The sequence below is a fragment of the Phalacrocorax aristotelis genome, chromosome 15 (assembly GCF_949628215.1).
Source record: "Phalacrocorax aristotelis chromosome 15, bGulAri2.1, whole genome shotgun sequence".
Taxonomy (NCBI): domain Eukaryota; kingdom Metazoa; phylum Chordata; class Aves; order Suliformes; family Phalacrocoracidae; genus Phalacrocorax; species Phalacrocorax aristotelis.
Window position 1 is genome coordinate 702,574 of NC_134290.1, and position 27,999 is coordinate 730,572.

Genomic DNA, 27,999 nt, shown 5'->3' on the forward strand with positions numbered 1-27,999 from the left:
CAGCTTTGTTACGCTCCTAAATCCGGGGATGCCTGCCCTGCAGCGAGCCTTTGTCTCCTGCCGGATAGCACAGCAGCAGAGATGGATCCCTGTCATTCTGAATACTCTCCTCAGTACTGTACTTGCTGTTGCAGGGCTGTAACCTGTTACTTAAAGCAGCACACACCCCTCAGTAGCAAGACTCATACACCTGGCTGCCTCCATCATTTGCCGTTTCCCAGCCTCTCTCCCTCCCCATGCAGGATGCAGGTGGTCAGCCTGCAATGGGAGCTACATCATGTAGCAGAGAGGAAGCTGCAGCTGCCTGGGTGGTTTCACAGCCCCTTCCCCACCCCTGACCTCCCACCAGGTGATCAGTGTCACAACAGACCTCAAAGTGAGACATCCATGAGCGGTGGATGTTGTTTACCTCGACTTCAGCAAGGAGTTCGACACTGTGTCCCATAGCATCCTCACAGACAAGCTAAGGAAGTGTGGGTTGGATGAGAGGACAGAGAACTGGCTCAACAACAGAGCTCAGAGGGTCGTGATCGAGGGGGCAGAGTCTGGCTGGAGGCCTGTCACTAGTGGTGTTCCCCAGGGGTCTGTGCTGGGTCCTGTCCTGTTCAACATAGTCATCAGTGACCTGGACGAAGCGACAGAGCAAGTTCGCTGACGATCCCAAGCTGGGAGGAGCGGCTGGCATGCTGAAGGCCGTGCTGCCATCCAGCGAGACCTGGCCAGGCCGGAGAGCTGGGCCCAGGGGAACCTCAGGGAATTCAACCAGAGTGAGTGCCAGGTCCTGCCCCTGGGGAGGAACAGCCCCCCGCACCAGCACAGGCTGGGGGGGACCTGCTGGAGAGCGGCTCTGCTGAGAGGCCCTGGGGGTGCTGGGGGGCAGCGAGGAGACCCTGAGCCAGCACCAGACCCTTGGGGCCAAGGGGGCCAGCGGTGTCCTGGGGTGCATGAAAAGAAGTGTGGCCAGCAGGGCGAGGGAGGTTGTCCTCCCCCTCTGCTCTGCCCCAGTGAGGCCACATCTGGAGTGCAGCATCCAGTTCTGGGCCCCCCAGTTCAAGAAGGACAGGGAACTGCTTGAGCAAGTCCTGCAGAGAGCTACGAAAATGATCAGGGGGCTGGAGCATCTCCCTTGTGAGGAAAGGCTGAGAGACCTGGGCTTGTCCAGCCTGGAGAAGAGAAGACTGAGGGGGGATCTTGTCAATACCCGCAGGGCGGGTGTCAGGAGGATGGGGCCGGGCTCTTTTCAGTGGCGCCCAATGCCAGGCCAAGGGGCCACGGGCACAAGCTGGAACACGGGAAGTTCCACCTGAACATGAGACAAAACCCCTTCCCTGTGTGGATGCCAGAGCAGGGGCACAGGCTGCCCAGAGAGGCTGTGGGGTCTCTTCCCTGGAGACATTCACACCCCACCTGGATGCGGCCCTGTGCCCCCTGCTCTAGGTGTGCCTGCTCAAGCAGGGGGTGGGACGATACGATCTCCAGAGGGCCCTTCCAACCCCTACCATTCTGTGATTCTGTGATTCAAGCACACCTTGCAAAAGTAGTCTTCTGGAAGGAGAGGTCTTCAGGTGCGAAGCCATGCCACACCTCCCTGCCATCTTATTTTTCCCAGGCTTTATCAAATAGTCCCCAGAAAACCCTCCTCCTGCTGGGGCTGCCTGGTCCCTTTTGAGACGTACAATGACATAGTGGCAGGGCATGAGACAATGAACTCCCGTCTCCACCTATCGTGCTGACAGCAGCTTCCTACCCAGCAGTCCTCACAGCAGGCAGCTTTCTACCTGGCACAGCACACCATCTTGCATGCTCCCAGGGTCACCTGCAGCATCTCTCCTGAAAATGCTGGTGAGCGCTGTCAGCTTGTTACCGAAAAACGCAGTAAAATCAGAAACAACTCTTTAACACCAATTTAGTATTAAAAAGCAGGCATTCTTTATTGCAGCGCTGGATGCACAGGGGATTGCTCCTCCTAACATGCATACCTTACACACTCTTCTTAGGTGATTTATAAATCAAAAATATACATATTCATTTCATCCATACATATTCAATATTATTCTCTTTGGTGATTGGTACAAACTTGCTCGCTTCATATGTAAATTACTGTGCAGACTCAGTTGTCCTTTCTCATTGTTCTCTTCTGAGTAGGTGGTATTATTTGGGTCGGTGGTCCGTGAGTCAGTGGTCACGATCTCCCCCTGCCGGAATTACCTCTTACCTACTTGGCCCTTAATCTTGGCAGTCCTGGCCAGTTTTCTCAGTCCACTACATGAAACCACATTTTGTCATCCTTTTCTGACAGAAGCACATTGTCTATTGTTTCATTCACATTAATGATTACCTAGGGACTAAAATACAGATCAACAGATACGCTGATTCATACACTCCATGTTCCCATAATATAACAACATCCCTGGTTGATTAATTTCATCACTTTGGTTACAAGCTGGGGCTGTGCAGGGGGTCAGACAGGCAGCAGAAAGCTCTAGCAGAGCCAGCCCACAAAGCCCAGCCACAGGGAGGTCTGCACATGAGGGGATGCTGAGAGGCACCACAGGGAATGAAGCCATTGGTGCTGGAGAGCAGAGGGAAGAAGGTACAGGCCAGACCTTTTCAATTACTCAAACAGAAATGCACTTGTTCCCTCCCTACTTAACTGAACAATGCCTTCCTCACTCCATCCTTTATTTTACCTCAGCCTCTGACCACAAAACCCAGGGTAACCATCTTAGCATGCTCCAGGTAGCAATATGCTTAGCACAGAGGCGACCACAAGCCTCCCTTATTTCTGCGACTCTGTTTAAATAACTGGTAATCATCTTGTTGAGGCAAGGATGCAAAGAGCAGCTGGAAGCACAGGCTTGTCTGATCTATTATTATTTTGCTCAGTTCAAAACCTGTCAAGACCCCTCTCTTCTGCACTGCCAAGACTCCTTTTTGAACTTAAAACTAATTCCTCATCACAAGCACTTGGAAGATAGAGTTTGCACTGTTTGGGGCAGGCTGACAGGGCTCCTTAGTGGACAGCTGTTGATCAAAATGTTTCATCTTAAGAAAGCAAACAAGAGGGGATTAAACATTTGCCTTTAGAGATCACTCTGTCCACCACCAAATCACACTTGTTTCACAGCTCAGGAGAGGCGATGGTGTGGCTCAATACGAGTTCTTATCATTACACTATCTTGACAGCACAGCAGGTATAACAGCCTTCAAGGGCAGCTGGCAGAAAGCCCAGCCACCCGAGCTCCAAGCAGTTGGGGACAATTATCAATGGACAAGAGAATCTGTTTTGCAGTTTACTGGCATTAAAGAAGCACTCTTGAAATAGAAGCAATAGCTGTTTTAAGGCTGCCAAGAGGTAGTTCACAAAACAAAATAGACCGGAACACTCTTAGCTGAGGCCAGCACTCCGGGAAGCCATGACCACATCTTGATCTACTTTGAGACACCAAGTACTCAATTATGAATCTCTTCTGTTCCTCTCTGACTTGACAATATTCCACCTAGCGATGCTGATTCAAAACCAGAATAGCCACAAAACACAATAATGACACAGTAGCTTTTCCCCAGGAAAAAAGTGAAGAGAAAAGTCAGCTCTTCTTCCATGTGCATTTACTCCTTTCCCCAAAGCCTGGCACTCCCTCTGCTGCATACAAACCGGCCTCAAAAGCAAGTGAACCACAAAAACACTGAAGTTTCTTTCTACAGTGTCAGGTTGATTCAGTTTATGTGCAGGGTGTGTCACAAGGGTGGAGGACAGATACTTTGCTGCTTACTGATCTGCCAGATCCTCCACTTCTGGGAAGATTCTTCCTCCCAGGCCATTTTTGAGGCAATCTGCCCCAGATTGGATACAATGACAGGAAGCTTTTGGAAAGCTATTGAACAACTACATAGGCCTTACTGAGCCTGTGTACCTCCCCTGAAACACATAGGGTCTCGTCAAGCACAAGCATGGCACAAAAAACTGGAAAAAGGCCCTTTTCCCAGCTAAAAGCAGCAGCTGCCTTTGGGTCTCCCTGTCAGACTCCTGAGCAGAGCTTTGTTCTTTATTCCCTGAAATCTTTTGATTTGCAGAGCCAACAGTTTGACGTGTGCACCTTTGTCTGAACTCTGCTGCAACCGAATAACTGAACAAGTCAGAACCAAACGGCTCATTTTACCAACAGTTTTTTTAGGTTTTATTTTTTCAGAAACTGCAATTGAAAGTGAGCAAAATGGAGACCACCAGAGGAACAGCTTTGACCCACAACCAGATACTCAGAGGCAACAGCCCAGAGGGTCGCCAGCTGTAAGGTCTCCTTGCCTGGGTCTCAGCCCTAGACGGACCCTCAGCTCCAGTATGAATATAAGTATTTTAGAGGACTGCCCTGTGCCTGTGCAAGCCCGTCACTGGCAGCCACCAAGCCTCCTGCCTCCCCACTGCTAACAGCATGAGGACAACAGGAGTGACTGGCCGTTTGTCACCTTCTGAACTGAAAGGCAAGGAGCAGAAAAGAAGGCATCATTGCCTCAGTTTTTGCACTGCGAATGCCTGTGTTGTTTCTGTCCCTTATCAATATTTAATAATATTAATTTATGGCACTCACTGACTTCTCATACTTTGGCTGTTTTCAGAAGACCATAACGGAGACTCCCTAGCAGAAGGGCACTCATTAAAGCAGGAGGAAGTCAGGCAATGCCAGGCTCCTACCTGCTGTCCCTCACTAAGCAGAAATTAAGCCAAGCCAGAAAAATGCAATCCCTAACCACTAACCTCAGCTGTCCCATAGGAGACAAGACATTTTGCCATCCTGGGACAGGTGCTCTGAAGCTGGGCAGTCACTCATCTCCTACAAGCAGGAGCGGCAGGATGCATCTACCAGAACATGTTTTTGAGGTATGTCCAGCTTGCACTGCACTGGGCACCCATGCCCAGGGGGTGGCAGCGGGGCTGCAGGGGCTTCTGTGAGGAAAGGTCGAGGCTGCCCCTGCTCCAGCTCCAGCCAGCTCCGCAATGACCCCGCCACTAGGTACAGCTGAGCCCAGCCTCCGAAGCTGGTGGCACCTCTGGAAAAGCATATTTAAGAAAGGGCAAAACGCCCCACGGCAGTGAGGGGTGAGGAGAAAAAGTGTGAGAAATAGCCCTGCAACACCAAGGCCAGAGGAGGAGGAGGAAGAAGAGGTGCTCCCGGCAGCAGAGTCCCCTTCAGCCCATGGGGTGACTGCAGTGGAGCAGAGGGACAGCCCTGAAGGAAGAGACCTGTGGGAAGGCCCCACACTGGAGCCAGGGAGCAGCGTGAGGAGGAAGGAGCGGCAGAGACAACCCATCATGGACTGACCACAATGCCACCCATTCCCCGTCCCTGCATGGCTGCGGAGGGGAGGTACAGGAGTAGGGGATGAAGGAGTAAAACTGCTTGGGAAGAAGGTAGGGGTGGGAAGGTGTTGGTTTAATTTGTCTTTGTTTGTCACTATCCAAACCCATTTTAACTGGCAGTGAATTAATTCTCCCCAAGTCGATTCTGTTTTGTCCATGACAGTAACTGGTAAATGATCTCCCAGTCTTTATCTTGAATCACGAGCATTTCCACTTCATTTTCTCTCCCTGCCCTGTTAAGGAGAGGGGAGCAAGAGAGTGGCTGGGTGGGTGCCCTGTGCCTGTCCAGGGAGATCCCCACTAGGTAAAACAACTGGAGCCATCATTGGGGTTGGGGTTCAGAGTGAGACAGCCAAGATATAAGGTAGGATCAGGGATGAGAGTGTTAAAATAAAGCTAGGGCTGCTGCTAGAATTATCCCCAGTGTAACCCTTAGACTGGAGGATGAGTGTGTCTCATAGCACTAGTTTCAGCCTAAGGATAGGATCGTGTTCCAAGAAGAGATTGTTGAAACACACACTGAAAGCAAGGCTCAAATGGTGCTGCAGAGGTGAAGTAAGAGCTGCTACTTGGACCCTCCCAACAGTCTCTAGCTAAAAGCTCCAGCACATCCCATGGTATAAATTTCTGCCAAGGTTTAGGATTAGACTCCATGTATTTTGAAACAAATTCTGACATAAAAACCTCTAATGAGTTCCCTAGAGATTCATCTACTTTCTCCATGTCAAATTTTGCTCATTAACTGGAAACAACTGTTGTAGTAAAGAGACGAAAGAAAGACAGCACATCCTAACAAATACCCAGAGAAAAGGAAGAAGCCACGTTTCTTCTACGTGCATTCACACCTTTTCCCAAGCCACAGCACTCCCTACTGCTGTATCCAAACATCCCTCAGAAGCAAGAGATGAACAAGACTGCAGGCAAAATTATGCATTCTTGCCTGGTTCTGAAGATGTCTCTGATGCACACTTTTATATAGGGTTCTTCAAAGAAGAACAATGTTGGCTAATGGCTGAGCTTTGCAGAAAAAGGCTTGCTGTGGAGCTGTTCCAGAGACATGAGACTTATGCAGAAAGGAGCTCGTTCAATTGTGAAGTAACATAAAGCAAGACCTTTTTTGTTACAGAAGAGTAAAACTCTCCACACTTCAGCTCTGTTTCTCAACTGGATATTGTGTCTAAAAACCCACCCTATTCACCCTGCAGTTTACCTGAGATTTTAGAAGCGCATAAAGATATCAGTAGGCAACCTAAAATTCTACCACATGGATGTATACATTATCACATTCTCAGCTTCACAGCATGTCTGCTGAGGGTCATCAGCTGCAGTACTCCAAAACCTCTTTGAGGCTGTGGGCTTATAACAGTTGTGGCATGACTTGTCTCTCTAAATGGGGCTAAGTACTGTCAACCTCCCAAAAACCTTACCCCTTCTCCCCAAAACACCCAAACTCCTGCTCTAGCCTGTGCTGGTGCAGCCTCATCTCGAGTGCTGGGTGCAGTGTTGGGTGCCACAGGATATTAAAGGATATAAAGCTACTGGAGAGTGTCCAGAGGAGGGCCACAAAACTGGTGGAAGGTTTAGAGGAGAAACCGTACGAGGAGCGGCTGAAGTCCCTGGTTTTGTTCAGCCTGGAGCAGAGGAGGCCGAGGGCAGCCCTCATGGTGCTCTGCAGCTCCCTCCCGAGGGGAGGAGGAGGGGCAGGGCTGATCTCTTCTCTCTGGTGACCAACGCCAGGGCCCGAGGGGATGGCAGGGAGATGTGCCAGGGGAGGGTTAGGCTGGGTATTGGGGAAAGGCTCTTCCCCCAGAGGGTGGTGGAGCCCTGGCACAGGCTCCCCAGGGAGGCATCACGGCACCAGCCTGGCGATATTCCAGAAGCACTTGGACAAGGCCCTCAGAGACACGGTGTGAACTTGGGGTGCCCCGTGCAGGGACAGGAGTTGGCCTTGATGATCCTTGTGGGTCCCTTCCAGCTCAGGACGTTCTATGATTCTATGAAACACAGCAACCTTGACAGCCCCTACTTTTAGGCAACAAATCATCTTTGTAATTTATAGACATAAATTACACTCAACACTTTCAAAATTGGAATACAAAGCCAATGCACATTTCTGTTGCAGAGGTCTGTTCTCTTCTGCCAAGCGGGGTAGAGAGGCTTCTACCCTGAAAACAGAACCAAGCCTCCTGAAAGGAAGATTATAAATAAGCCTCATCCTCTAATTGTCATCTTTGGTTGCACCTGGGCAGAGTGATTTGCAAAGTGTTTTTACAACAGTAACCAAGATAATTTGATCAGTGATTTATCTTCCCCGTATCCTTGCAAGGAAAGTAGTTCACTATTCTGTCAAGCAACTTAACTATAAACCTGCAGAACAGAGGCAGAGACTGTACCCTCTTCTCCAGATTCAGTCTCATGTCTTTCCTTGAAAGCACTTCTCCATAGAGACATTTTTCGCTTTTACCTGTAGTGAGTAAACATGTTTGCAGGAAGCACAGGAGTCCACAGCAGGATCACACCTGCAGCTGTTTTTAACTTATAGGTAACGTCCTCTTACTCTACAGAAGGGAACATCACTCCATGTCTTCTTTAAGGATGAAATTAAAGCAGGAATTAAGGAAGGAGGATGAAAGTACATCAAGGTAGCACAGATTCAGCAGGCGTTACTGGAATTGCCTAACATGGAGGACTGATGTTGCAGGAGAGCAGAGAAATCAGAAAAAAGGGTACAAACCAGCTATAACAGAAACAACAAAACTGCGCTTTTCCAGACGCCACAGACAGAATTCCAGCAAAAGAGCCTGAATATCTTAAGTACCACCCACTTCAATAAGCCACCATGAAGTGGCTTTCTGTTCAATAGGAGACTGATGCAGGAGGTAACGCTCAGATATCATCACTTCTGGGATGATCCAGCAGTTAGAGCACTCACTGGGCCTCTGGAGACTTTGTCCCTGAGCTCCAGGGCCACTGCTATGCCTGTCACTTAAGAATACAGATTGAAAAATACTTAGGTGCCTAGCTCATGTGTTTCAGCAGCAGTTATAGGCCCACATCTGTCTTCAAATCCTGGTCTGAACCTCTTCATGGCTTGGTCTCCATCTCCCTTTGGGAAACGCGAGGTGACAATGTCTTTATATGCTGTAATAGTTCTGTAAAAAAAAATGCACACGAAAGCAGCAGTCAGGCATTTTACAGCATGGAGCCACAAACAAGCTAAAGGGACAGTTCCATGTAACACACCAGCTCCCTGCAAGTCCAGGCATTGCCATTGCCTTTCCTTTGCATCACCAGCCCAGTGCTGTTGATATTCCTGCTGAGTACTCTCTCCCACTCCCTGTTACAATTTTAAGACACCGTGGGACAAAACATGAGGAGTTTTGCCTCACGACAAGCAGAGGTTTGCTTTAGAGTAGATGTACTAGCATCTCCTCACTGAGCTGGAAATAGGGCAAACCCCCAACCAGACAACAGACTTTAAGTCCCAGGCAGGAGAAAATGAAGAACAAATTAAATGTTCACTGCAAGCAGTTCACTAAACAAAAGAACAAGAATAGTGTTTTTCTGCCATTCCTTTCATTTCTCCCAGCATAAATACACATCATCTGGATACAGTCTGTTTCTTTGCCAGGGCTTCAACATTCTCCCCTGAATTAATGGTACTGGAAAATCTCCGCTTTTCATGGACTCTCTTGGTCTCTGCTGAGCAGCAGAGAGCTGCACAATGCAGCTTATGCAATGACTGGTCCTGTGCCAGGAATAATAGCCTGTCTACTAGAGTGACCAATTCACACACAAAATCAAAACACTTTTCTCATTAAATGTCTGAATTAGGTGGAGTGAAACCACCCCAAACCTACTGGTCATACTGCACACTAATGTTGGCACACTCAGAGTTAAACAATCCCACACCCTAGTCTTTGAGTTAGCATGAGCAGGGGAGAGTGGCACTTCCTTATTCATTACCTCCAAAGTACTCTTGACGCTATCAAGAACTATTTTTACCGGACCAGGTGACAACAGGACACCTGAAGCAGTTAACATGTAACTTGATCTGGGAAAGTACTTGCAGACAAGCACCACTTTGGCTACTTCAGGCACCCGCATGCTGTAGTCATATGGTAGCTCTTCTGTCCACAGGTGTGATCTGTCCCTGAGCAGATGAGGAGGTGGCAAACAGTATCATCACATCTTACTTTCAGAGTAACCTGCAGCATGCTGCCCGTATCAGCAGTTGTTTCAAGGCTATTCTGGACCACGCGTTAAACAAGGTGTATCCATATTTCCTCCCAAAAAAATCCTGAAGGCAGGAGGAGCCCATAAAGTTAGCTTTATCTAATGTGAGAGTAGGAAGACCAGGTCTTAACTGTCTGAAATCTGCTTAGCTGCAATAAGGTGCAAGTCCAGATCTAAAACTTTGCCTCTGTCAGAATGGAAACAAAGAACCCTGGGAGAACCCTTCCTCCATTTTGACCTGTGGCTAAGAAATAAGCAACCAAATCGCTGACACTTTCTTGTAGATCTCAGAGTTCCATCCTTTGCTACCTCACCAAATCATTACTCCACTGGGATGTCAGCCTTCCATCCTTGTTCACATTTTACTGGCAAGAGAAAACAGGACATCTCCACTTTAAATGAAAGCTCACTGTGAAGCTTAAGTAGCAATGATATACAGAGTGGACAATTATCCTGGCACCAGAAATTCACATTTTCCACTCCATTCCAGCCTTCTAGATGAGGTTTTCTGGAGGGCACAGTAGATTTAGGGGCCACATCCCTTTACTTCTGCCTTTCACTAGCAGACATGAAGAGGCTGGTGCCTCTCCCACAATTTTAAGAGCTGGTAGAAACCAAGTTCTGTTACCCTAGTGAACAGCGCTTTTATAATGTGGCATGTAATTACACTCAGAAGAAACACCATAGCTTGCCACTTACCTCATCTAGACAGCATCCCTCCCTAGCCTCTCTCAGTCATAACACAATACCTTGCAGACTGATATTTTGCAGAGTACCCTTGGAAAAGGAACTAAGGAAAAGTACAGCTTTAGGATCAAATATAAGTTAGACACACATGGAGAGCAGAACTGCACATATATGGGATGAAAGCACCTGGTCAGTGAGGAAAACTCCTACAGTTCTGCGCAAAGGAATTGTTTCAAGTGATACCTTCTCCAACAGTTTAACTCTTCTCTGTTATCAGGGTCTCCCCTCTGGTTTTGTACCAGAGCACAACCTCACTTTTGACTCAGGAAGACCAGATTAATTTCTACCTGCACTTCTCCACGTATCATTTTGTGTGGCTGCAGCATAGCTTCTGTCCCACGTGAGTACTTCAAAGGCATCTACACTAATGATATCAAAGGGGCAAGTTCATGTCAAAGCTTCAGGCCAGTAGCTTGTCTCTCTGTCAAAAGCAGGAAGCTATGGCAAACCCCAAACCCACTGAACAAGAGGTTTGCAAGACCACACATAAAGCAATGGCAAACAAATGAAAAGAAATGCTGTGATCTGTGACAAAAAAAAAAAGTTGACAAATAAGGGCAGATGTTGAAAACAGACGGATGCATCTAGCCATGGTATCCTCCATCCCAGAGAAAGAGGTCGCTTAAGTTGCTGAACTCAAGAAATCTGCATGACCTACCTAAGCGCACATACCCAACTAGCCAAGTACCAGGGAAACACGCAGCACCAACCAATGGCTCAAATAACCCGGTGCGTATGAAGCCAGCATTCTGGGAATAGTGAAGAGGAAAGAAAATACTCTGAGTATTTTCACGCTGAAGTTTGTAATTACACTGAGTTCGTAGGTTTTATAACAGAAGTCACATTTCTTTCATTTTTTCTTTCCAGAGGGTTCTGGTTTCTTGGTTTCATTCTCTCACCAACAGAGCCATCTAGTGGATGAGAGATCATTTGCTAGAAGGAAATTTTGCTTTATCACACTGTAAGGATAATACACACATTGCACGTAGGATCTTCAAAGCAGCCCATAACAAACTAGCCCATCAGTTAGCCTGGTCAGGAATTGCAAAGTGATATGTTTGTCTTGGCTGGGGCTTAAATTCCTACCAATGTGAAACTGCAAACTTTTCAACACTAATCCACAATATCTTTCTGAAGAGGGCAAAGAGTTCATCTTAGACAACCTCAACTTGAATTCATAGGGCAAAACTTTTCATTTATGCAAAATCCAGTATCTTCAAAGCTGATGTGGATTAGAGATGTTACATGTTTTAAATAAAGCTTAAAAGCTAAGGCATCGTTGGTTGGGATAAAAAGTTTTTTAAAAAAGCTTCATGGCTGTGTGCTCAGTGGACAGTCACAAATATAAAGCGCGAGAAACATCAGAAGGGTAGAAAATTCTTAAAGCAGATACATTGCAGAGTTTGTTCTATCAGTCGAACCTACTGGGGAGAGTTATCGTTTCTTTCCGAAATTCATGGTTGTTCCCCCACCCTCAGTGCTGCCAAATGCCACATCAAGCGTTTCAGAGGAGGAGATCTCAGCAGAGAGAGCAGAAGCTTGGCACTGCACAGGAAGGAGGAACAGGGGCTTTAAACAATAGAAAAAGCCAATCATGGTTAGTAGAAACAATCCCCAATAAACCTGCTACTGCCAGGCAGCTTTAATTTCCTTAAATAGCATTTAACCATTATAGTCTTCAGGGTTCCCCTTGGTATTTCGAAGCCTTTGCCATTCCAGTAGCTCTCTGTTGTCAAAATATGGTGCCATTTCTCCCTGCCCTCCGCAAAAGAAGCCAGCACCTAACCTTCAGAAAAGGCTACATGCTATCTAATGGTCAGAAAGAAACCATGAGATGCAAAGCCAACGGGCCAGATTTGCAACCTTGCCAAAAAGTTGAATCTCTTCCAAAAAATACTTCTAGTCAAGTCCCCCATCTGTGGCTTACTTCTTTTTTCCAAATATTAACAGTTCTTTTTGGAGGTGTTACAGAAAAAGGAAGCAGAGCTTTGAGGGCTGGGAAGTACTGGGTAGTCCTGGCACAAAAAGACATGGCAATCCTCACCAGTTCCTCAAGATGTTACAGGGACACCCAATAGAAGCCAGACCCAAAGAAGTTCTGGCAGTGATTTCTCTTTGCTCAAACTGCGAGTATACCTCTTCTCTCCTGTTACTAAACAAGGGAAGGGTAACTTCATCCCTCACCATACATTAGCCACAGCCAGGATGACACCCTTTAAGCAGAACAGCTTCCCATCCTTCAACACACACACATACAATCCATCCTATACTAGTTTATATTTATGGTAATTGTTGCACTAATCAATCTCAATTTTCTATTAGGTGTTTGCTTTGGAAGAGAAGGCTGTTCTAGCTGCTGAAGCAGCACCCTATAAAATCTTGCAGCCAATACTTGACTCAAGTTGTAAAGTAAACCTGTACCATGCCATTCCTCTCCTGCCTGTTGACAGTAGTGCAACTCCATTGCACAAAAATTCCCACTCGATCAGCAACACAATCACAAGCCTCGTGTTTTAAAAGCAATAAAACCCAGCTAGCAGACTGCAAATAAGAGATCTATTTCAGCCATAATACTACCTACTAGGGAATTGGACATCTTGTATACCACCATATAGCAATAAGCAAAGCCAGTGGCTGTCCACAGAAATACCTTTTCTTACCTACCAAGCCATTTCCAGTGATCCCAGGCATGAGCACAGGATCAAGCAGGCAGTTCAGTTATTGCCATGAAGCTCATGGTACAGCAACACAATGGAATTCTTCTCCTTTGTGCATTAAAAATGTCAGTCTCAGTGGGCATCTAGCATAAAGACTCAAAACTGATTTCAGCTTCATGATTTTGAGATGGTCTTTCTTAAAACAGCCTTGTGAAATTCAGAAGCCTTTAATTAACCACAGGGAGGAAATGCACTTCTCTCCCACAGTAAGCTAGAAACTAAACTGCTGATTAAAGAATTCTAAAGACTACAAACAGCTGTTATGACTAGTGATTAGAAAGGTTGTCATTTGCATATAGACCAGTGCAGTTCTACTCACCTGTATCTTACACAGATACACTCTCGGAGGGAAATTACCTCATCAACTGGCATCAACCACAATTCTCTTCTGAGCAACTGTCAATTTGAAGAATGACACACTTCCACAAGTGTTTAATATAACTACTAAAGCCCCAAATTGCTTATTTTAAGTTAAAAACACTGTCTTCAGGAAAGCATTGCTGCTAGATGAACATGTTTTCAAGCAGGGCTTTGTGAACTGTCCTGTGTTTTGGACAAGTTTGTCAGTCTAGGCATAAGACAACACTACAATGTTTTTTATAGTTAAGCTCAAGTGTATCTTAAACACATTTTAAGGAGGTTTCTAATGCAATTATTTAGGATCATTACTATCCAGAATAACACGTAGCAGGGCTTTTCTAGCAATGTGAGACCAAATACAGCTTTATTTACAGACAATTCAACAAATTAATACATTAGTTCAACTTCCATGTCTGCACACAAGGGAGTCCTCACAGCATCAGAGGAAAAAAAGCAAGACTTGCTATTTCATACATGTACAGACTGGTAACTGATTGTAGGCAAGTAGGTGGTTGGGCACAGAAGTGTCACAAACATTTCAAACATTTTAGTAAGAACAACCACACTATACTTTTAGCAAAATAAATTTATAACTACATGCAGCCTGCTCCAGATCAGCTGATGATCTATGACTGCGTAGACGCTAAGACCAAAAGCTGAAGTCGATCTTAAGTTCTGTTCAAAAGATTAGCATTTGTATCGAGTTGTATTTAATGGATATCCATTTATAAGACTTTCCCCATACACCTGCACTACCTTTCAAATCCACAAAACCTTTTAGGTTTATCCATGAAAATTCCTGTTTTATATTCTATTGTCTTTTCCCAAGCAGAGGGAAAAACTACTAAGAGTCAGAGTAGAATTTTTCACTGCAAATATAGACTCAGGCTATCAAAGTTATGTGTTCCTAATCAAAAATTCTCCCTGTACCCAAAAAGAAAAATAAGAAACGCAAGAATACAAGCTCAACATACAGATCTGAAGATGGACCTCTATCTATTGTAGGTCCACATATAAAGCAAATGAACATACTACTTTGCTTCTCAGGAAGCTGCCTCTGTTTCACTATGTTTTCCATAAATGCAGCTGCTAACATAACCTTAAAACATACTATTTAAAAAGTCTTCATCAAGAATGCCTTCCAATTCTTTAGAAAATGAAATCACAACAGGACTAAACAAGAAAAAGAAAAGATGATGATCTTTAGAAGTCAATGCATCACACAAATACAAAGTAGTCAAATCTAGATACAAAGTCCACTACTTTCCAGACAAAGCTATTTTAAGTTTGAAATCAACCTACAATATATTTGCCCAAGAGGAATCCTATCACGTAATAGCAGACAAGTTTTTGTCAGAAACATTTATTAAACAAAGCTGATACCAATGCAGATGTAGTCAATTTAATACCCCCTAATAAAAAAAAAAAAAACCACGTCGGTCAAGATCGAAATTATCTTCGCTTCTGGAAGATGTTGCCACGGCCCATACCACGACCTCTTCCTCTTGCAGCCACTGAAGAAAGAAAACATCAGGGATGATGTGAATGACATAACTGCATATTGTCAGACACAACTGACAAGCAAAACATAAACAACACTCCAAGTGTCTTGCTGAGAAGGAAACAAGCCTATCCTATGAAGTTCAGAAAGTAGTATGACAGCCAAGTCGTCTTAGGAAGAACCAGAACTAATGGTTACACAGCCTTGCTACTTAGAACAGATGCAGTGAATATTCATATGCTTTGTGTTCCTGCTGAGTTGACACACAAATTTATATAGCCCAAGAGATCTAAAACCCCATGCTCTTCCAAGGCTTTGCAACAGAACGCAGCAGATTTCAGCAGATGTTACTCCCCCACGTAACCTTACTGAATTTGCTAAAGTTAACCAAGGACTTTCTGGCCCATGATTATTACTCAATCTTGTTATAACTAGATTGTTCCCCTGAGAAAGGTACAAATGAGAGTGAACTGCAGAATGACTAATAATTACAGCTTGCCAGTAGTTTAAAGTACTGTCTTAATATCTGAATTGGGTTTCCTACAAAAGCTCAACAAGAATACCTGAACCCTTCCCATAGTATTCCAAACAGCTTGTGGCCACAATCACCAAAAAACAGAAGATGAAGTTTATACATAAAGCTGCCATTTAACATGACTACTCACTATATCTAAATTATTGCAGCATCAACATTACACATTCAGATAACTGAGCAGTTCGAGTCCTGTCTCCCCCCACAAGATGAAATATACAGAAAAACAATAAACAAATGTATGAATTTGTAATCTTTCCATTTCTTGCAGATTATATGTCCTCAGCAACAGAGATGAGGGTTTTCTAGTTCTACAGCAAAATGGTGGAGGAGGGGAAGGACCATAAACAAACTGTACACACCTTGAGCTTTGAGAATAGCTGCTTTTCCTCGCCCAGCTCCAGAACCCTGGTTTTTATTCTTCATGCTCTTTAGCATAGGAGCATTCTTCAACATATCTGGTAAAATGAGAAACCGTATCTTGCTACCTCTGATGTACACCTGTTCAAGCTGTGCCACTCGTCCATCTCTGTAAGTCACCGTTATGTTGGACATCTAGAAGGTAAAGACCAGTCAGTGGAATACAGATGCTTCTCTTGCCTGCAGAATATACAGCCAGGATTCAAGTACCAAAACCAAAGCCTTTCCAAGCATGCTGCTTTCTCAACTAGAGTTGTGACACAAGGCATCCAGAACCACTTAAACATACTACTGAGCCTACTACTATTCAAGCAGGCCCAGGACTTTTGCCTTCTCCCCAGTTTGTGAGTTTTGTTTTCTCATACTGAATCAGTTTTAATAAAGCTGTTCTAGTCCTAACTAATAACGAAGCATTTTAATTTCAACAATGACTTGCCTAAAGTCAATCAAAATTAAGCCCTCTTGGGATGACTAAAGTAACATGCATTAAAAAAAGTTTCCATTTCTTAAATCAGGTTTGTTTATTCTTATGCTCAGTAGCTCTAGATAAAGAACTCCAGTAGAAGCATTGTTCACAGAACAGAATCTTAATAACCCTGATACTATTGACAGGAATGCCAAATTTGACTCTCAAACTGGAACAAATAAGCTCTGGCCTCTTTAGAGCATTTCAAAGATGCAGATCTTTACTGAAGAAAAATGCCAGAAAGTTTTCAGAAAACACATCTTTTTCTGAAGAAAAGTTCCAGAGAATTCCAGGATTCCATCCCAAATCCATTTCACTACAGTAAGCATATGCTTATGCTCATAAGCTACATGAAGAGTGTACATGCATCAGTACAGTTTTCTTTATCTTGAGACTAAAAGCACATCTTTCAATGAAGCTGCCAATAAGCCAGCTATCGGTCTTCCCAGGCACAGATCAGACGTCCTTCCCTCCAGCCTTCTGAAGCAGGTATACCTGACAATTCATGTTGTCTTCAGCTTCAATAAGTTTGCCTCGGTAAACCTCTCCTGTGTTGGTCTCACATGTCACAATATGGCCTTCAGCCTCATGCAGGACTTTAATTGGCACTCCAATCGACATGTTTGCAGTGTCACTGCTCTACACCTCTGACAAGGAAAAAGCCAAAGGACATAATTACAAAGAGAGTTGTAGTCTGGGTTTTACCTACACAAACTATGATCTTTCCCAGTGTAAAGAACCTGAACACACCATATGCTTTGACACAGCATAAATAAAACTTTTCTAGAAAAATGCCCACAGGAACAACACTTAAAAGTAAGACTTTTCGAGGTCTCTTCTGACCAAGGAAAGCCACGTGTAGATACCAGGTAACAGTACACTTGTACAGCCAGGTGCACCTCAAATGGAAACTGCCCTAGACAGACCCCGACACGGTAGGGCCGGCCTGACTGCCTATGAGCTAGGCGGGACCTGCGGGTAACGCGGCCACGACAGCAAGAGCCACCCCGCCGGACCGAACCCGGCCAAGCCGAGCCGCACACCCGGCGGGCGCCCCGCGCAGCCCCACTGCGCTGAAGGCCCCAAGCACAAGCCCCCCCCAGGGCAGCGGAGGGCACGAGCCAGCGGGGAGACCCACACGCGTCGGGGCGGGCCGGGCCGAGCCCTCCGAGGGACCGCACTGAGCCGAGCCCCCCCGAGGCCTGCGGCCGTCCAGCCTCTGCTTCACCCCCACAGGGACCGGGGAGGCGGCGCAGCTCGGATGCTCCCCACAGATCGAGGACGGCCCCACCACTACCGAGGACACCCAGGAGCCCCGCTCGAAGCGGAACCCGCAACCACTCACCACCCGCCTCAGCCAGGGCCCGCGCTCAGCCCCTAATGGCCGCCCCACCTTCCCGCCGTGCACCGCGCGCCGGAACCGGAAGGCGGCGGCAGCAGCGGCAGCAGCATGCGCGGTGCGGAGCGGCCCTGCCCCGCCCCCTCCCTGCCCCGCCCCCGCCCCCGCCCCCGCCCCGCCCCCGGGGCTCCCAGGGCCGCCTCGCCTCGGCACCGCGGTTTCGCCGCAGCCCTGCCCCCTCCCGCCGGCGGTGGCCGCCCCCGGGATAGGGCTGGCTACCGGCGCGCCCCGCGCCGCCCCGCCCACCCCAGGCGGCGCCCCGGCCCTCGGCCCCGCCCGCCGCCAGTGCCTCCGCCACGGCGCGGGGCCACAGCCTCGGGGCCCGGCCTCCCCCAGCCCCCGCCTCCACCCCCGCCCCCACGGCCGGGAGGAGCCAGCACCGCGCCGAGGCATGCCGGGCCCCTGAGCCGCGCCGCCGCGGGGGCCGGCTCGGCGGGGCCGGCAGTGAGCGGGCGGCAGGCCCCGCCGTCGCCATGAAGAGCCCCCGGGAGGCTGGGGAGCCGCCGCCAGGTTAGTGCGCCCCGCCGCCGCGGGACCGCTTTCCGCAGCAGCCCGGGGAGTGTGGGGCGCCGGGCCGAGCCCGCGGCGGGGCGGGGACTGAGCTGCGGGGCGGGCGGCGGCGGGGCCGAGGAGGGAGCCCGGGGCACGGCACTGGCTCGCGGCGGGGAGCGGGCGGCTCTTGCCGGCCCTAGGGAGGCCCCGGCGGCGCGGCGCGGGGGTACAGGCTCCGCCTGGAGGTCCGTTGCGCCGAGGAGCCGGGGAAGCGGAGCGGTGCTTCAGCGTTACTTACAGCCCCAGCACAGAGTGGCTTGTCTCGTACCTCCGGACAGCTGCCATCACCGCTGGAGAGGTCTGGGTGTGTTGGGAAACAGGATACCTGGAAGCTGAACGTCCAAGTAAATTGAAGTGATAAAGTGCCCTTTGAAGTGTTCGCATAGGAAGCATGCACCTCTTCAGTTTGTCGTGGGACCTGACAGAGGCCGTGGGTGCCAACAAAGAAGGGACAGGAGCATAACGTGCCAGGAAAAAACGAAGACAAAAACCTTACGGATCCTGGTTTGAGGAGAATCTGGGAATTAGGTTTTAATTTTTTCTTTATGATGCTTAAGAGCACCTTAACCTAGATTAATCAAACAGACTGGATATACCAACGCGTATGCCAGTCTTCAAAGCCATGATTAAACAGTGGCACAGCTATGAAAAAATATTTGGAAAGAATCCAGAATATGTGTATTGGCTTGTCCCTACGGTAGGCTATAGCTTCACTAAAAATAATACAAGATTACAAACAACAGTATCTAAAAAGTTTTATAAATGAAATTACATCAAAACCAGACCAGTCCACTTGATATCAAATGCAATTTTTATTCCCATCTTAAAATGTAGTTGACCTTGTGTCAACAGAACTTTCCAAAGGTCTTTTCTCGATCAAAGGTAAGGTTAAGGAGAAAAGACCTTCGTGATTAACTCCCTTCGGCTGACACTGAAGTGGCAATAACAGGCACAACTCTTCAGGTCCTTCAAGCGTAAGGGTGTTTCTGACACTGAAACCACCACATTGCCAACCCTATAGGAATAAAAGCTGAGCTAGAGGGAAGGAGTTATGTGTATTCTAGGACTTTTTGCTAGAGATTGTCCTTTTTCCCTCTCCCTTTGTTGAGTTTTTGAGGGAGTTAATACAGAAGGCCCGCTGGTACCATTTGTGAGCTTCGTTAACCTAAAATTGCTCACATAAATTACAGTCCCTGAGGCAAAAGACACCTGTAGGAAAGGCTCAAATCTGTGGGGCTCGTAAGAGATCAATGCCTAGAAATCTTGGTTGTGCCTGTTTTCTCACAGCTGGGTTTATCTCCTGTGGCACAGAAATACATTCAGACACAAGAGAAAGGACGAATACCCATGCCTTACCTACTGTTAGCTGGGGACACAGCTTCGTAGTTAGTGGCTGGCGGGTATGTTAGCCCACCAAAAAGAATAAAAGGAAGCCTCCAAGGAAAAGGGAGTGTGCCGTGTGGCAAAGCGATCCAGGTATAGAACAGTAAAGGAGTAGGAGACTAACCAAATGCTTAGCTGTACAGAAATACCAAATAGACTTTCCCCTAAGAAAAAAAAAATACCCACCAGTCAGGTAAAGTAAAAAATGTTTCTAAGTTTCTACCACTGTAGGGCTGAGGACAAGCTGACTTTTAATGCCAAGGTGTGGAAAAAACATTCCTGTATGGACTGACATCTGTGTTTCACTCACAATGGGGTGTTCTCACTACAGTTGACTGCATCCAGCTGAAGGTGCCAGTTATTCAGCAGTTGTACCACTGGGACTGTGGGCTGGCCTGCTCCAGGATGGTGCTGCAGTAAGTGACTGTTCCGCTTTGAATGGGTGGGAAAGCCCATCCCATGAGAGGGGTAGTGGGAAGCAACACCCAGGGAGAGGAGGAGTGCTGAGGCAGCTCTGAGTTTAACTTAGTCTTATGAGGTCACATATTCTCAGGTACGCCTGGAGAATCACTGCTGCTTTGGCCTGGCACAGCACTCCAGCAGGAGCAAGGGAAAATAAAAACTAAGATGAACTTAAGACCCTTTTGAATAATTGACTGTTTTGACAGATGCAAAATATCTCATCAGCTCTAAGAACTCTGCAGATTGGCATGCATAAGCTAACGACAAGTTATCCCCCTTTCCAGTTGCTGTAATTCAGAACAGATAGTTAGCACAGCCAGTCACTGAATCCCTTTCTGTGGTTTCAAGTGACGGGCAGGCATATCCCCCTTCACGAGTATATACCACCTCTGTCCTGCTGAGCCCCCGGTCTGTGGGATGAGTGGTTTTGTTCCAGTAGTTTCAACTTCAAAACAATGCACTGTATTGCCCTTTGGGGTTTTTATTTTTTTGGCTTTGGTTTGGGTTTTCTTTTTTTGACCTAGTAGCTGTGCTGCTGAACTCCTCTTTCCTTCCACAGAGGAACATGAGCTTAGGTGCAGGAGAAATACCTATTTAGATGTCCACTTAGTAGATATGAAGCAGAAGATTTTCATTTCTCTCCATCCCTTCTGCCAAGACGTTAGTCCGTGTGCTGGTAATTTCCCATCTTGACTACTGTAATCTCTGCCTCTTTATTCCCTTTACCTCTTTGCCACTCCATTCTGCCCAAAACTCAGCTTCCAGGGTTAATCTTCTCACCCTACTGATCTGACCTTGTTTGCCCAGCATCCTCAATTCCAGTCCTTTTGGGTTTTTTTTCCCATTTACTTCCATTTGATTTCTGACTTCCAGAACCCTCTGTAACTGCCTCTCCCACCCCTTTGCAAGCTGTCCCAAGCTTCCTCCTGACTTCATCTCCCCTTTATTGCCTTTTGTGCCATCAGCACCTAAGATTTCCTTCCTTTGAATATTTACTGACTTCCTTTACAGTTCCTCCTTTTGAAATCCATCTATTGCGTGAAGCAAGTTTTAGTCTTTAACACTTCTTTCTGTGTTTGCTCTAATATGCTTGTACATTTAGACTGTAAGCCCTCCAGGACAGAGTTCCGTACTTGCTCAGTATAGCTTGCCTATTGTACAACACCTGCACATTTCTAGCACTATGAAACTGTCGATACCCATGCATTTCCAATTTTAAAAAGTCAGCAATAAATCAAGTTAAATATTCCCTAATCCCTACCCTTAAATTTGTGGCTCCTTTGTGGGTTGGGATTTTTTGATTATTTCTTAGCCAATCCCATTGTTTCAGTTTTTATGTCCTGTGATGTGGTGGCTTGGGCTACAGTACACATTTCGCATCTCCTAAGATCTGTGCTTCCCTTCCCCTGCCTTTCCTCATGCCACAGGTACCTGAATCATTTGGACAACGATGAATTTCAGAAAGCCATCCAGGAGCTCCACTTAACAAAGAGTATCTGGACTATTGACCTGGCCTACCTAATGCGGCACTTCGGTGTTAAGCATAAGTTTTGCACGCAGACGCTTGGAGTAGACAAGGGCTACAAAAATCAGGTTAGTATTCCTGTCTACTGGGAGACGGCAGACAGTTCTAGAAGCCCCGTGTGTCAGGCTATAAAAGCTCTGCCGTGTTACTGACAATTAACCACAGTTCCTGTAAACAAAGTTCACGTATTGCTAAAACTGGCACAAATCGGTTCCAAATGTGAGGCTAGATACAATCCCACATATTTACATCTTTGATTCCATAAGAGGAATTTTAAAAAAAGTTTTCCTGTAGTGCTCAGGAAAGGCTCTGCCTATTTAACAGCCTTAGAAACCAAAGCCCTCTGTTTATCTACAGAGCAGGTATAGCCTGGGCAGCAGCAGTGCTAGTTTCCACACTCTCCCCACCACTGTGCCTCAGCCCTGACCTGGAAGAACCACCTCTACAGGCGAGAGGGGAGCTTGGCCTCCATGTCTGTGGAAAGCTCGGCCTCTTCAAGGGTGCCAGCCAGGTGGCCAGCGAGGGCCTGTAGTGGTGATGGCTTTTCTAATGCAAGCTCCTGCCCAGTACGAACCAGAAGGGCTTCTGTCACGGAGGCAGCTGAATAGCCACTGGAGGGAAATTACAACAAGAACTGACCAGGACTGAATTTAAACTTATAATTTAGAGGAGGTATCCTTATCCTCTTAGCAGTGAACTAAGGGAGAAATCTCTTATCCATAGCCAGATCTCCAACTTATGCAGGCCCTTGCCAGCAGGGACTAAGTGGTGGATTACCTAAGGTAAGCATCATTCCAGTTCATAACTTCTGTTATCTCCAGTCATTTTACAGGAAGCACTTTGACACAGAAGAGAATCGAGTGAATCAGCTCTTTGCACAAGCCAAAGCCTGCAAGGTGCTGGTAGAGAAGTGGTAAGATGGCTGTTTTCTTTCCTCTCCCTTTGAAGATTCTGTGGGCCCCATGGTTTTCTTGGAGTCACCAAGCTAAACCAGTGAAAGAGACTGAAATCAAGCCCTGAGACATTTTTGTGAATGACATCAAGAGTTACTAATGAAGTTTGAGGAAAAATAGTCACAACACAGACTAAGTAATTTGAAAACGCTGACAGGAGTTGACTATAGTTTATGTTTTGAATTTGATTATCCATTAAAATTACCCAGTAGGGAGTGCCTCCAGCACTCTCATGGGCCATCGCTGGAATTAAGGAGTGCTGCATGGGTACACAGCCCGTTGTTCCTAGAGCTCTGCAAACATTACAGCTCTCCGTTCCTAGACAGACATGCAAAGAAAAATCTAGCATACGAGCTTTTGCCAAGAGGAGGATGAAATAAGGAACCTCTATGAAAGAACTGCAAACCCAGGAGAAGGGGAAAAACTGCAGCATTGTTTCACAATCAATGGTGATATTCTACATGGGACTGAGCTAAGCGTCCACGTTCAACTTGAGTTGCATCCCATTTTATAGTGAAGCTGGATTTGGATCTCTGTTGTCGAAGTGGGTTAAATGATTAGGAGCAAGAAAAGAAGAGAGGGTACAGGGCAGCTGCAACAGAACTTGAATGCTGCAATGCAACTTTTGTTCAGCAGAATCGTTAACCGTGCTTTTTAACATACACGGAGTCTGTATGGCACCATCTGTCTAACTAGAGCTGTGACAGGACAGAAGGGATATTTGGTCCATTTTGCTTCAGCAGTCTTAAGATCCGTGGCCTTGATCAAGGCAGGAAGAGAGGGCATATGTACCTGTGCAGAACTGAGGCTGGGGCACCAAAGAGGAGAAGTGACAGTGGAAAAGATTTAAAAGCACCTGAGCTCAGTTAGGTAGCGTGTACAACCCAGACGTCTGGAACTCATCCAAGGGATGAGCTTCTAATGCATATGGAATACACCATCTGCCTCAGTGAAGGACAGCTTTTAACAGATGAGATTATAGGTTATGTTTGGTTAATACTCACTCTCTGTAGGAGGTACTACAGAAATAAAGCCTCAAGAGCATCAGGTAGTCCAAAATTGCAACTGGGAGAAACATATTCCAATGTGACAGAGGGAAATTTGGGCACATCTTAATTTGGTTAGTGATTATACCATCTTTAACCACTCAGTCGATAAAGATCTGGTGCTTCAGAGATTTTCGAAGAGCAGGAGAGAACACTTCACTTAGTTAAGATCTTCCCACAACAGAAGTCTCTCAAGTTACTGAATGAGTTGCCAGCTCCTTTAGTATTCTCTGGGGCATCTGTTATGTCCTGAGATTACTTTTGTATTACTGCAGCATCCAGAGCTGTTGCTCTGCACCTCAATAGCAATAATGAGCTCAAAAGGCCTTCAGTGACACAGGTTTTATCAGGCTTTGTCTGCAGCAAAGCTTGCAGGGTTTGAGAGCAAAAAGCTGTACCTGTGATATAAAAATAACCATGTCAGCTGCATGTCATACATACTGGCCATCATCACACACTTCATTATAGAGCAGTGTCTTTCCAAAGCGTGTTAATTTTATTTTATTTTTGCAGCACAGTAACTGTTCAAGACATCCAAAATCACCTCTCCCAAGGTCATGTAGCCATCGTCCTAGTGAATGCAGTCCTGCTATTGTGTGATCTGTGCTCAAGTCCTGTCAAATACTGCTGCTTCCTCCCCATTGGACAAAAGTGCTTCTGCAGGAATCCTGACTACCAGGGCCATTTCATTGTATTATGTGGCTACAACAAAGCCTCAGGGAGTATTTACTACAACAACCCTGCCTATGCTGACCGTGAGTTGCCTGTTCCTTTTGGATTCTCAGCCACTGCATTACTAACATGTCTGTAATACAGATCCACAGCTGGACTTCCCCTCATAGTGCATGTATATTTCAAGCATCACTAACAAATTTGTCAGAAAGGGTTTCACCACGTTAATTAAACCAGTGCTGCATTCTGTGCTGTGATTTACTTGAGGCACTGAAATAGCATTCTAGCAAACTCATTTGGCTTTCAGAGGGCTTAGTGAGAGATGCTGAACTGTTGTTCAGAATGTAACAGGATGGCCAATTAGTACCTATTTACAGCATTACTTAAGTGAGCACTGCCTGTGAGGTGAAAAGATCTACCTGAGTAATGCTGTGACCTAAGCTGATAGGTACTAGTTACTTTTCTTTGTCAAAGCTGCTAGCCCAGCTTAAGAGCCTTTCACAGGCAAATGCGTCTGAATTTTTAGTAACATTTTGTTCCTCCTTAACAGGAACATGCTGCACCAGCATCAGTAACTTTGAGGAAGCCAGGACAAGTTACGGCACTGATGAAGATATTCTGTTCATCTACACAGACAGCTGACATCCACATCTGATACTTCTGGTCCTTTCCTGTGCAGCCTGTGTGGCAGCTGGCTGCTTGTCTCAGGACTCCCCCTGCAGAGACCTTGCTCCTGAACTGCAGGGGGATCTTAGCAAGGGAGGCTTTATAGACGTTGATAGGACTTTATTGCAATGCTGTCTTTACCTTATTTTTCTGCTTATGTATCTGATTTTGCAATGTATGTTTTAGGTTTGTTTTTATGTTTTGTTTTGGTTTTTTTCCCTCATTTTCAATATTGCACACTTGACAGCAGTTTTAAAATACAGGCCCAAGAGCCTCTTCACTCTGAGCTTATTTTCAAATTAAACACATGAGAAAAAAAGCACCAAATTTCTGAACTTCAACACCTGGTAATACATGCATAGGTTTAGGTAAACAAAACCATGGGAAAAAACAGAAAATACTTTTTTCTCTCTCTGTCAAAGCATAAAGGGCTGATCTTCATCCTAAATCTACGGATTTGAGGTTCAACAGGGTATTATGGAAGGAAAAAAATAGTAACTTAACCACTTTTAAAATCCCTTGCTGGCTCATCAGTATTGTCCACATTGTAGGAATGAAACACGTTTACTCAAGGAAACTTCCCATGTACCAAATTCACCTTACACAGATTTAGTGTTTATGCCACTGCATTAGATTTTGAATTGTAGTTACTGGTATCGTTCCCTTGTACTACAAACTCAATCCCTTTTGGCTAAATCCTTTAGAATTACTACTCAGAGCTTTGTATTGGCCCCAAAGTTTAAGTGAAGGTATTTTATTTGTACCTACAAGTCTTTATATTCTTTGCAAAAACCTCTAAATGTTATGTCACCCATATGTGCCCCTTTCTGCAGAATCCATTCTAAATATAAACTTTAAAATTATTAGGCAAATACAGAAAGTGATCATCCACATTAATGGTATACATCTTGTGTGCAAATTGCAAATATCTGACAGCATATACCGGATTGTAAGTAAAATGTTGCAACAGGTTGCCCAGAGAGGTGGTAGATGCCCCATCCCTGGAAACATCCAAGGCCAGGTTGGACGGGGCTCTGAGCAACTGATCTGGTTGAAGATGTCCCTGCTCACTGCAGGGGGGTTGGACTAGATGACCTCTAAAGGGTCCCTTCCAACCCAAACCATTCTATGATTGTATAATTTGAGCCAAATTTTGCTATTGGTTCAGTGACCTAAGAAGAGCTGAAATAAATTCAGAAAAGAGGGAATACAAACATCTCTGCTACAAGTAAAAAGGCAGGAACTCAGACCTTCTAGCTCTTATACTACAGCTGTATTTAGATTAAGTTCAAGTTCCTGTATTCAGACATTAGCAAGTGAAACTGTTAGCACCCCATTCACAATCCTTTCCTGTATTACCTGGGTTTAATTACTTTGCAGAGGAGCACTGTAAAGTGTAAGAAATAGCTACCTATTTCAGATTCATCCATCACAATTTCTTACAAGTCTTGATCTCCAGTCCTGCCTATGTGGAAGGGGGTAGAAAAATCAATACTGATGTAAAGCTAGTAAAATTTTATTTTGCACTGAAGACCAAGATCTCACACCTTTGGCATGGTTTTAGGAAATTAACCGTTCAAAATCTGGGACTGGGTGGAGTAACAGTAAAAAGACATTACCATTTAGTAGTGGAAATAATAAATAGTAATCTACTTTCAGCATGGTAAAAGGTTTTTCTAAGAGAAAACATTTTCTTTCATCAGTTGTTGACATACTGAAAAGTATCTGGAAAGCATTCAGTAAGTATGCTTAGTAGAATCAGGAGTGCGCCTTTGTACAAAGGCTGAAAATAGTAACAGACATTTAAAATGCAGTGCCCTTTAAAAAGTTCCGAAGAGAAAGTATGTGGTAAGGAATTTTCAAGTGTATCAAATTTTGCTTATCATTGGGGAAGCTGGAATACATTCTGGCACTTATACTTGCAAAATTAGTAAAAAGTAGGATGTGATTTGTGAGCAGTAGAACCAGTACTTAAGTGCCACCAGCAGAATCCCAGAAAAAAGGTCCAAACCCTGTTATAGATAATGCCTTCCAGCTCCTCCAGAGTCAGTCACCAGAAGGCTACCGTTCTGGGAATTTTTATGTCCACGTTCAAATTCATGATGTTTGATTTAGAGAGATTCTTGTTAGCTATGTTACTAATTAACAGGTGTGTAAACTACAAGTTGGAAGGGTACTTACTTAACCCATGCATTTTCAGGTAGGTAGTTCATTCAATACCATTAAACTGCCACGGGATATATTTTAGAGCAGGCTTGGTTAGCTAAATAAAAACAATTCTTACAAAAGGCTTATAACTAACATTTGGCCTCTTACTGGTTCAGTTCTCCAAATACAAATCTTGAGCTCAGATGTAAAACATGAAGCTAAGGGCATGCTAAGTGTTCTGAAGTGCACAGATAGGTGTAACAATATTGACTGTTAAATGTTTGGTACCCAGGGTTTAAATACTTCAACAAAACTGAAAGATAAAGAAACAAAGCTGTTTAAGCTAATACAGACTAAAGGGAGAGCTCCACCATTGTGACAGGATCTCTTACAGCTGCCAAATGGAAGATAGCTATGAGAGATGAAAATGCACGGAGGAAGACGCAAAAGCCAAGTGAAGAGACTGAGTATTTGCATGACACAAATTCAAATTAAAAAGGAGCTCACTGCACAAGCATTCAGAACACCTGTGTTTTCTGAAACTTTGTTTCCCATTACGAGATTGTCTGTCAAAATACTAATTCTGAAAATGTTTTGTCACTTCATTTCCTTCATGATGTCAATAGCAAAGGATGGGGTATTTTACATGCAGGGATTTTATACATAAATATATTTTTATTTGTAATTAAGCCATTCTCAATAAAGGTTTGAAGTCACAGATAATCCTGTAACATAATGTAGCAAGTGCATTTATTAACCAGCTTATTCTGAAAAATGTTGGAAAGTCTTTAGAGGATATGTTACATAACCAGAAATGGTGTAGCTGAAATTGTAATTTGGGGGAGAGAAAAAAAAAAG

General features: G+C 45.5%; 2 protein-coding genes across 5 annotated transcripts in view; one reads left to right on the forward strand and one right to left on the reverse strand.

Annotated features, from left to right (window-relative positions):
- Positions 1–13,761: 13,761 nt before the first annotated feature.
- Positions 13,762–17,815, reverse strand: SNRPD3 (small nuclear ribonucleoprotein D3 polypeptide). 3 transcript variants are annotated; one of them, XM_075110536.1, is made up of 4 exons: positions 17,681–17,815; positions 16,831–16,982; positions 15,812–16,004; positions 13,762–14,930 (listed from the first exon to the last, which is right to left on the reverse strand). In XM_075110536.1, exons 2-4 carry the CDS (start codon positions 16,954–16,956, stop codon positions 14,869–14,871), a joined length of 381 nt encoding a protein of 126 aa, XP_074966637.1. In that variant the 5' UTR covers positions 16,957–16,982; positions 17,681–17,815; the 3' UTR covers positions 13,762–14,868. The 3 variants fall into 3 exon arrangements, with proteins under 3 accessions (XP_074966637.1, XP_074966638.1, XP_074966639.1); XM_075110537.1 differs by having other exon boundaries at positions 17,729–17,799; XM_075110538.1 differs by having other exon boundaries at positions 17,688–17,734.
- A 210-nt stretch (positions 17,816–18,025) lies between these two features.
- Positions 18,026–27,999, forward strand: part of GUCD1 (guanylyl cyclase domain containing 1) — a 48,986-nt gene continuing 39,012 nt past the window's right edge. Inside the window, exons 1-6 of one of the 2 annotated variants that reach the window (XM_075110534.1) lie at positions 18,026–18,244; positions 20,001–20,085; positions 21,559–21,724; positions 22,478–22,569; positions 24,169–24,410; positions 24,878–27,864. In XM_075110534.1, coding sequence (XP_074966635.1) covers positions 18,208–18,244; positions 20,001–20,085; positions 21,559–21,724; positions 22,478–22,569; positions 24,169–24,410; positions 24,878–24,969 — 714 coding nt within the window. In that variant the 5' untranslated portion in view covers positions 18,026–18,207 and the 3' untranslated portion in view covers positions 24,970–27,864. Of the gene's footprint in view, positions 18,245–20,000; positions 20,086–21,558; positions 21,725–22,477; positions 22,570–24,168; positions 24,411–24,877; positions 27,865–27,999 lie in introns of those variants that run through there. The other variant, XR_012663244.1, reaches the window with a different exon arrangement.